Raw genomic sequence first — 9,301 nt, forward strand, 5'->3', positions numbered from 1 at the left:
GAGGGACGCACGGACACGACGCCCCCCGCCCACTCTGTGACGATCAGACCCTCATTGCCTCCCGCCGCCCCCCCGCGCTCATCCCCCCTCGCTGCCCCCCGACTCCACCGCCGCTGCCCCCGCCCCGGCCCCCCCGCGCCGCCCCGCCCGGTGATTCACGCCGCCCCGCCGCTTTATAGCTCCGTCGGCCTCGCCGCCGCCTCACAGCAACAGGTCACCGGAGCGCCCCGGCCCGTCCCGGCCCGTCCCCACCCGGCCCGGCCATGCCGCTGCGGCTGGCGCTCTGCCTGCTGGCGCTCTGCAGCCCCGCCGCCGCGCACGGTAAGAGCCACGGGGGTCCCGGTCCCGGCGGGGTTCCCGGCGCAGCCTGTCCGCCCGCTCCGCTCCGCCCCGGCCGCCGGTAGCGCCGCTCCCGCCGGCAGGTGTTCGGGGCGGGGGCGGCTTGGGCCGGGGTCGCGGTGCCGTTATCGGGCGGCAGCCCCGGGCACCGCTGTCCCGTCCCGCCGGGCGGATGCCGGGATTTTGGCGGCGCAAAGCCGCTTTACCGGGCGGAGCGGCGGCTGCCGAGTGCCCGGCGGTGTCGCTCGGGTGTCCCGGTCCCCGTAGTCCTTCCATCGGGTGGCTCCCGCGGCGGGAGCGACCGCCCGGGTCACGCCCGGCTCCGCTGCCGCGTCCCGGATCGCGGCGGTGCCGCTGCCCGGCCCCGGCATCCCGCACCCGGTGTGTCCCGGGGGATCCCTGTTCCCGGGCTGCCGGAGGCAGAGTCGGTTCGGGACTGCGTGTCCCCGGTGGGACGGGCCGGGAGCGGGGCCGGTCCATGACTGGGGTGTGGAGTTCGGAGCTCGGTTCCGCTGCCGGTGCTAGCGGCTTTCGCCGTGCCTGGGCGGCGTCGGGACAGTGGGAGAGGCCGTCCCGAGACCCCGGACCGGGGCTCTACCAGCCCTTCCCAGCGCCTCGGAGCCGTGAGGTGCCGCCGGTGTCTCCTCTCCCGCAGCGGCGCGGGAGTTTCCAGCTTCCCCTCGCACCATGCTGGATGTTCCGTAGGGAGTGGGGGCCGCGCTGTGTTGTAACGGGAAATTAAGCTTGGAAGAGCAATTGGACAAATCCGTGGAGGATAAACCCCGATGGCAGCCGCGTGCTGGAGCGCCTGGCGCTGCCCGAGGTGTCCAGGCGCCTGTTCCCGCAGCCCGAGGGTTTTGATCTATCCACGGCTGCCCCGCGGATGCAGCTGGGATGAGAGCCCCATGTGCTTGTGACCGAACCAGAATCGTGTGCGTGAGGGAAGAGGGGGGCACAGGGGGTCTAGGGTGGGGGTGGGCTCCCCTCTGGAGCAGGGTGAATCCTGCTTAGGAGGGGAGCGACTCCCGCCTGGCAGCTCAAGACCCGTCCCTGCCCCCATCCCTCCCTTCCATCTTTCGCCGTTTAGCAAACCTCAAGCACAGCTAATGAGAGCACGAACCCAAATAAGCGTCACAAGAGGCTGGTTTGCAGAGGCGGAAATTGCAAAGAAATCACTCACAAAAAAAAAAAAATCATCGAACTGATTCGCTGGTGGGTCACGGAACAAACAGGCTTTTGAGTCAGAGGGATCCGGTGCCGCGGGTCTGGCCCAGACCCAAGGGCTGGGGCAAGTGCCCTGTGCTCCAGCCGCTGGCTCAGATGCTCCTTGCAGAGGCTGTGGGTGTCGGGCTCCCGTGTCAGGGAACAGTTCCACCCCTCTGTGAGGCCACTGGCACATGGCAGGAGATCCAGCACTCACAGCAGACACCCACTGGCCCCACTCTGTCTGCTGCCCTGGGCTGGGACCCCCCTCTCTCTGAGGCCAGGCAGGAACTGGGCAGAGATGCAGGCAGGCAGGGTAGGGCAAGGGAGTGGCAAGCCACAAGCCCAGATCCTGGCTGGCAGGCTGGGCATCTCCCAGAGCATCATGGGGAGTGCTGGGATAACTGGTCCATCCCTGTGGTCCAAGTGCTGGATTTAGAGTCTGTTGGCAGAAGAGGGCTGGCAGCAGTGTTGGAGCAGCCATGGGGGTACTGAGTTGCCACACCAGGGACCCTTGAGGATGCCTGCTTTGGGACAACTCTTGTGCCACAGGAGCCAGCACAGAGCATCTCTAGGTTCCCCAACTTGTCCCAGGCACTGGAGAGATCCCTATGCCTCTGCCCCAAGGTGGTCCAGCCATAGCCAGAATCTTGCTGCCCTTCACAGGGGTCCTGGCACAGCAGGGATCCCTCACCCTCTGCCCTCTTCTCAGGTGGAATCTGCTGGCTGCAACAGGGGAAGGAGGCCAAGTGCACCATGATCCTGAAGACAGGTGTGACGTGGGAGGAATGCTGTGCCAACGGCAATGTGGACGTGGCCTGGTCTAACTACACCTACCCAGGCAACAAGATCAGCCTGCTGGGCTTCCTGGGGCTGGTGACCTGCCACCCCTGCAAAGGTGAGGAGGCTGGGGGGTGAGAGTCTGCTGTAGGGCTGAACTCTGCCTATGGGGAATGTGTGGAACCCTGGGAGCAATACTCAGAGTCTGCAGCACCAGGTGATGCAGCAGCACAGAGCTTAGCTGCCCCTCACCAGATAGAGCTCTCCTTGGTGGTCTGGGACAGCACAGGGTCGCCGGGGACTGCTGACCCCATGCTCCTGCTGCTGCAGCTCCTGGACGGATGCTGCTGTGGATCAGGACTGGCGGGACAGCCTGTGTCCCCCGGCTGCTCTCGTTTTGAGTGTATTTTAGTTGCTCTCCCAGTGGAGAGGGATGCATGACCCAGGTCTTGGCAGGGCAGCCAAGTGCAGGGAGAGGATCTGGGGCTGGCTGTTCCCAAGTTAACCCCTCTGCGCTGGGGCCTCCCTCCCCCGCCCTCACCACGGCTGCTCAGAAGGAAACTTCGTCAGGTTTTTCTAAGGAAAGAAGATCTATTTCTTCCCCTCCGTTGCCCCTCGCTCCTCCCAGCGCGTGTGTGAAATGGCTTTATGTAACGGGCAGTTCCAGAAGTGGAAACTCTCCAGCTGTGAGTTCCAGCCCCACCAGATGTTTTGGCGTGTGCCGGAGTTGCGGATCCTCCAGCACTTTTGTGGCTGTGTGAGAACACGCTCAAGGACCTGCTGCCCGCAGGAGGCAGGAGCAGGACTTTGGAAGGTCATGTTGTTATTTGCTTAAAGGGGAAAAGGTTTTTTAACAAAACCACTTCCCCCAGCACCATGCACCCCTCAACACTGCCACAATGGCAGCTTCTCAGGCCCGTCCTGCTGCAGCTTGGGGCTGCACAGAGTGCCAGCCAAAAGCTGAGTGAGATCCTGACCCTGGCCCCATCCCTGCTTGGAGGGAGCTGGGAGCACTGGGACCCTCTCCAGGAGCTCCCCTGTGCTGTAGGCAAAGTGGGGACAGGCAGCCCTCAACCAGGAGTCTGCTCTCACCTCACTTATCTCTGTCAGGAAGCTGGGGGACCCAGGGAGGGCTGAAAGTGGCCACAGACCATGGTGGGGGCTGTGGTTCCTGGGGTTTATTGGTGTCTGGCAGCAGGATCTTTGAGGAAACCACTGGAGAGCCTGGCCAGCACGTGCGCCACAACCCCCCAACCTCAGCCAGCCCCTGCCTGTCCCATCCAGATGGAGCTGGTGCTGCTCCTCATCAGGCTCCAGAGGCCTTGGAAGAGGGTGGATAAGAGGAGCTGTGCTCCCACTGCCCGGGCTTGTGAGGCTGGGAGAGGTTACTCCAGGATAAAGTGGGCTGCAGCCGGGGCAGCCGGGGATGGTGCTGGCTGGACCCTAGGGGCTCTGCAAATGGGTCTCTGGGGGGAGGTGAAATTCCTGGCTCCAGCTGCTGGGGACACGGTGTCCCCCCCAAGGACCCAGTGCAGAGGGAAGCCAGGCTGCAGGGTTGGGGTCACGGGTGGATTCTCCAACTGCTCCAACTATCCCTTGCTGGGATAGTCCAGATGATTGGACTCTGCACTGCTGGCAGCATCTCAGAGTAGAGGGCAGTAGGGTCTTGTTTGCTTTGGCAGCCTTGGGACATGGAGTCCTGGGGTCCCCCAGTCTCAGCCTTCTCTTCCCAGGGACAGGCCCCAGCTATGGAAATCAGGGAGCAAGATGGGAAAGTGTTTCCCAGCAGGGAATTTCCCCCAGGGACAGCTGGGCCAAGCAGACAGGGAATTTCCCCTTCTTCTTCTTCTTGTCCTCCTGTTTCTCTTTATCCCCCTCCTTCTCCTCTATGTCTTCTAAGGTGGCCCATCTCCCACAGGGAAATCCCTCTCTGTGCCTCTCAGAGCTCCCAGCACACACCCTGTCTGCAGGGATCCTTCCTGCTGGGGGTGAATCCCCACCTTGGGAAGCCTTTTAGTCCTGCCCTGCGCTTCTCTTTGTGAGTGCTGCTGGGTCCTGGCAGTGCCTGTGTCCTGGGAACTATGGGGGTGTTTTTGGGGTGAGGGATGCGTGTGCTTTGGGAGGCAAAGCTGCCCCAGCCAGAGCCCCTCATCCCTGCTGCTGACCCCTTTGCCTGTCCTTGCAGAAGCACCAGTGTCTGGGCCCCTGGACACAAGGATGGGCCCCTGCTTGGAGCTGGCAGCACCTCTCCATCCCTGCCAGCGTGGGCACGGTCCTGGGCCACTGGCAGGACCCCCTGAACCTGGCCCCCACGCTGGCCGGGAGGTGACCCGGGGGGGACAAAGCATCTGCCTGTCTGGGGACCGGCGCTGGCTGCTGCCTCCCGCTCTTGTGTTCCAGTCAGGGAGCGAGACAGGGCCGGGCATTGTCTGCTGCGTGTGGCGCTCCCAGCCCGGACAGCTCGTGAAGCCCAACTCCTTCTGGAGGAACTGAGGCCTTGTAGAGACAGATTTTTCCATTGCACAAGAAAAAGAAATGTCTCCTTCCAAAGAATAAATAGATGGGAAGGAGTGAGCTGGTGCTGAGCGGAGCCGGGGCTCAGGCTGGGGTGAGCATTGGAGGATTGTGTGGAGTCTCAGCCAACGACCTGCTCCTTGACAGAGCTGAGCAGATCCAGATGCTGCTGGGACAGCTCGGCATCAGCACGCGTGCTGTGACCCAGGGGGCGTTTGGGACCTCAAGGGCGATACTGTCCCTGTCCCGCTTGGTGTCACACTGTGGGGCTAGGCAGGATGGACCCTCCCCTGGTGGGGAACAGCTAGTGTTGCATCCTCATGTGCTGCTGCCCTCTGTCCCCAGAGAGCTGCGAGGGGGTGGTGTGCGGCCCCGACAAGGTGTGCAAGATGAAGCACGGGCGTCCCCAGTGTGCCTGTGCCCCCGACTGCTCCAGCCTGCCCCGCAAGCTGCAGGTCTGTGGCTCCGATGGCTACACCTACCGGGATGAGTGTGACCTGCTGACGGCCAAGTGCAGAGACCACCCCGACCTCGAAGTGATGTACCAGGGCAAATGCAAAAGTAGGTGCAGTCATGCCCCTACCCCACTGCATCCCATCCCTGTCTTGTCCCTGTCCTCTCCCCATTCCCTATGGTACAAGGAGGGAAGGTCTGTCCTGGTACAGGGCCATGCAGGACATGGGTCTCATTGCCCCTTGAGGGGTCATTGCAGCTTGTTGGTGCAATGGGGTTTGGCCTTGCTGCAGACTGAGCAGTAACAGTCCCTAAAATGTCATTTACAAACGTCAAGCCCCTTTTTTTCCTCTTTTGTAAAGAGTGCAGTGATCCTCCCAGCCCTGCCAAGAGCTGTCAGAAGGATTATGGTTATTTTTCCAGCCCTCCTTTCTGGAAGGCTTTGCCTGTCGAGCTCTGGGCTGCGCAAGGAAACGTGGGGCAAGAAATGGGAGTTGGGAGCTGCAGATGCCAAATCTTCCAATCCATCAGGGAAAGAGAGGAGGGTGGAGGGACGATGGGGTGCACAAGCCTCCACCCACCCCAGCAGAGCCCTGTGCAGGGCCTGATTCTGCTGCGCAGGCTCCCTCCACCCCCGTGCGCCCTCGTTTCAGTGCTGGGTCTGGTCCAGGGTGACCCTGCCCTTCCCTCTCGCCGGGGCCAGCACGGCAGCTGCCAGCCTGGCCGCAGTGGCTGCTGCTTCCCTGCCAAGGCACCTGCGTGCGGCCGCTGGCCCAGCCAGGTCCCGCTGCGCTGAGCGGGCTCAGCCCCACGCTCTGCTGCTGCAGCTGGACCTTGGCTCTTCCTGCGTGGCAAAGCTATGGCCAGGGCTGAGCCTGGGGACTCAAGGTCATGAGCTCCCTTGCTCTCAGGATGCCGGCCCCTGCCAGCCCCTGCCCTTGGGAACATCACAGATAGGGGAGATCAGGACCCTCCAGCCTCTGGCTCTGCTCTGTCCCCTGGTAGCAGAAGGAGGGAGGAGACTGGGTATCCCTGGGATGATGCCCAAAGCCTTCCTGGGGTGAAGTAGCTGTGGGAAGGGGGTGACTGTTCCTGGGGTCACTCCAACCCTATGCTTCCCTGCAGAGTCCTGCTCCAGCGTGGTGTGTCCTGGCACCCACACCTGCGTGGTGGACCAGACAGGCAGCGCCCACTGCGTGATGTGCCGGACGGCCCCCTGTCCTGAGCCCACCAGCCTGGACCACGCCCTCTGTGGCAACAACAACGTCACCTACCCCTCGGCGTGCCACCTGCGGCGAGCCACATGCCACCGCGGCCGCTCCATCGGTGTGCGCCACTACGGGAGCTGCTCAGGTGAGCAGGGTGGGGCAGGGGGCAGCGGGCACTGTCCCCCAGCACCCGCTCGCCCCTCACACCCCTCTCACCACTTCTCTCTGTTCCCAGCTGCGGCCAAATTCTCCTCAGAGACGGACAGCGTGGAGGAGAACTACGTGTGAATTGTCCCTCGGCGAGCCGGAGCTGGGAGACAGGGGCATTATGTGTATATTGTACAAACCATATACCTGATATTTATTAAGATAAAATGATCCTTATTTATCCCTGTGTATGTTAAGCAGTCGCGGGGGCACAATTCCCATCCTGCCGGCCAGGGTGCAGGGGAGGGGGCTCATGGCTGGAGCAGGGCTGAGATGCCCTGGGATGCTCCAGTGCCCACCTGGTGCCCGGCAGAGTGGCCGGTGCCCTTCCCTGCTGTCGGTGCAGTGCAGAGGGGTGTCCGTGGGCCCCCCCTCAACGTGTCCTTGGCCGACAGCCCTGCGCCTATTTATTTTTGGATTAATTCTCGGTACTCTGCTGACGTTTCTGGCCAGGACCTCGAGGTCTAGAGGGAATCTGCGCTTTTCGCCTTCCCTGAGGGGCTTGGCCCCAGCTGCCAGTGGCAGGAAAGGCAGTGCACACTGCATCAGATTGGAGAGAGATAGATATATATTTTTCTATATATATATATAAAAATACATGTATGTTATTGTCTCCTAAAGTTTTCGGCATGTGTGTGTTCAAATGGATTTCAGTTTAGGTTTTCCTAGGCCCATTCAGACCAGGCTCCCACCATCTTTGGAGGTGACGCCGGTGCCTGCAGGGCTGGTGCAGTGGCAGCCCTGGCTGGGAGGCACAACTGTCCCCCTCCCCAGAGCCCATCGCCCAGGGCAGCTGCCCCCAGCCCTCCTAATCCCTGCCTGCCAGAACAGCTTTGGGCACAGCCCGGGCTGGGGGGGAGCTGGCCATGTCCACCCCCCCTAGGACCCCTCACCGTGGCTGCATGGCCCCTGCATCCCCTGCTCTGCCCACACCTGTATTTATTTTACTCCTTCTCTCATTTCTTCCATTGTCACCTGTGTAAATACCAGCTCAGCTCTGACACCAAAAAGCTCTTGACTTTATATAAATATCATATATATATTATATATAAAAATACCTTATTTTCTATTTTTGTATGATTGGGTTCTGACCCCCAAGGTAGAAGCTTTGAGAACATCCACATTCCCTATTCCATATTGTTCGGGCATTTTACGGCTGTGTTATGATTTTGGATTACAATTAAAAACCAGAATAAACAGTGGTGCGTGTCCGGTTTTGTTGGTGGGTTCTGGGGTCGCAGGACACGTTCTTCTCCTTGGGGCTGTGAATCCACACCAGGCTTTAGGGATGTGGGGAGCCCCCAGGAGCCATGAGGAGCCTCATCCCATCAGCTCCAGCTCCAGGCTGGGGTTTTCCAGCTCAGCCGAGGCTGCTCTGTGTGGTGGGAGGGAAGGGGAGAGCGGGGAAGAGCAACCCACGATGCAGATAAATCTGTTCCCAATCTCAGGCCGTGCCATGAGGGTTTGGTATTTCACAAAACAATTCCTGCCGGTAATTGGGTCCCGATGTGGGATGTTTCCCGGGCAGCAGCCTGCGGCTTGGCGTGTTGAGCTCCACGGAAACTGCTGCCGGATCCCCCCTGGCCGCATTCCCTGTGCCGGGGGCCGGCATGGCACGGCCCCTGAGCCGTGGCCAATCCCCCCAGAGCCATGATCAGCCCGGGAGCACATCACAGAGAATCACGGAACCATTTAGGTTGGAAAAGACATCTCAGATAACCCGGGGCGGGCATGGAGGGTTTTCCTACAGCCCCTCTCTTCCCGCCCAGCTCAGTCAGCCGTGTCCCCCTGCTTTTGGGGTGGGTGTCCAGGAGTTCTCCAAACACTGTCCACACCTCTCTAGGTGCCACCACACGTGGCGGTGTGTGGCCTGGGTTCCTCCGCGGCCGCCAGCAGCGCTTCCTGCCTACGGCAGCTCCCGGTCCTGCCCGGCCCGCCGCAGGGTTTGGCCCCGGAGCGCCTGGCGGGTGGCTCGGTGCCGAGCCCGCGGGCACGGGCTGCGGCGGCAACGGCAGCTCCTGTGATGAGCGGGAGATTTCAGCTTCCAAAACACGGCTGTGAGTCAGGCGCCGCCTTCCCACCGGTTTTTGGGTGGTCTGGGACAAGCCGGGACAGGCGCCGGATCTCCAGGCTCCCTGCCAGCGCGGATGCCCTCGGGCTGGCAGTCCTGTCCCGGCATTCTAGGGGGTCTCTGCCCCACGCTGTCACTGACAGCACTCCCATGGGATTTGGGGCTTCTTTGGAGGCTGGCAGCCTGGCAGGGTTCTGTCCTCTGCTGGATGTCCCAAAGGCCACCGTTTCCTGTGGCTTGCATCTCCTGACCCCGTGCAAGGCCCCGCGGCAGCCACGGCGTGCCAGCAATTTGCAGATAAAACAAACAGCCAGGAGCAGGGAATGTCTGGGTCTGTCCCTGGAGACACCGGGCAGAGCCACACGTGTCTCAGCTGAGACCCAGCAGCAGCTCGGCACACGGCTGCCGGCCACTGCGGGCACCCCGCTCCCGTCTGCGTGCGGGGGAGGCAGGTGAGGCTCCCGACGGGATCCCGATCCCTGTGGGCTCCGCCAGCGCAGCTGGGAGCCCGCCTGCCCCCGGGGGG

General features: G+C 62.1%; 1 protein-coding gene across 1 annotated transcript; it reads left to right on the top strand.

Moving 5' to 3' along the window:
* The first annotated feature begins 263 nt into the window (after positions 1-263).
* Positions 264-6,785, top strand: FSTL3 (follistatin like 3). Its single transcript, XM_062510173.1, has 5 exons — positions 264-321; positions 2,255-2,440; positions 5,182-5,397; positions 6,415-6,642; positions 6,733-6,785. The coding sequence occupies exons 1-5, from the start codon at positions 264-266 to the stop codon at positions 6,783-6,785; spliced, it is 741 nt and encodes a 246-aa protein (XP_062366157.1).
* The last annotated feature ends 2,516 nt before the right edge of the window (positions 6,786-9,301 follow it).

This window comes from Cinclus cinclus, chromosome 28, assembly GCF_963662255.1.
Source record: "Cinclus cinclus chromosome 28, bCinCin1.1, whole genome shotgun sequence".
Classification (NCBI taxonomy): Eukaryota; Metazoa; Chordata; class Aves; order Passeriformes; family Cinclidae; genus Cinclus; species Cinclus cinclus.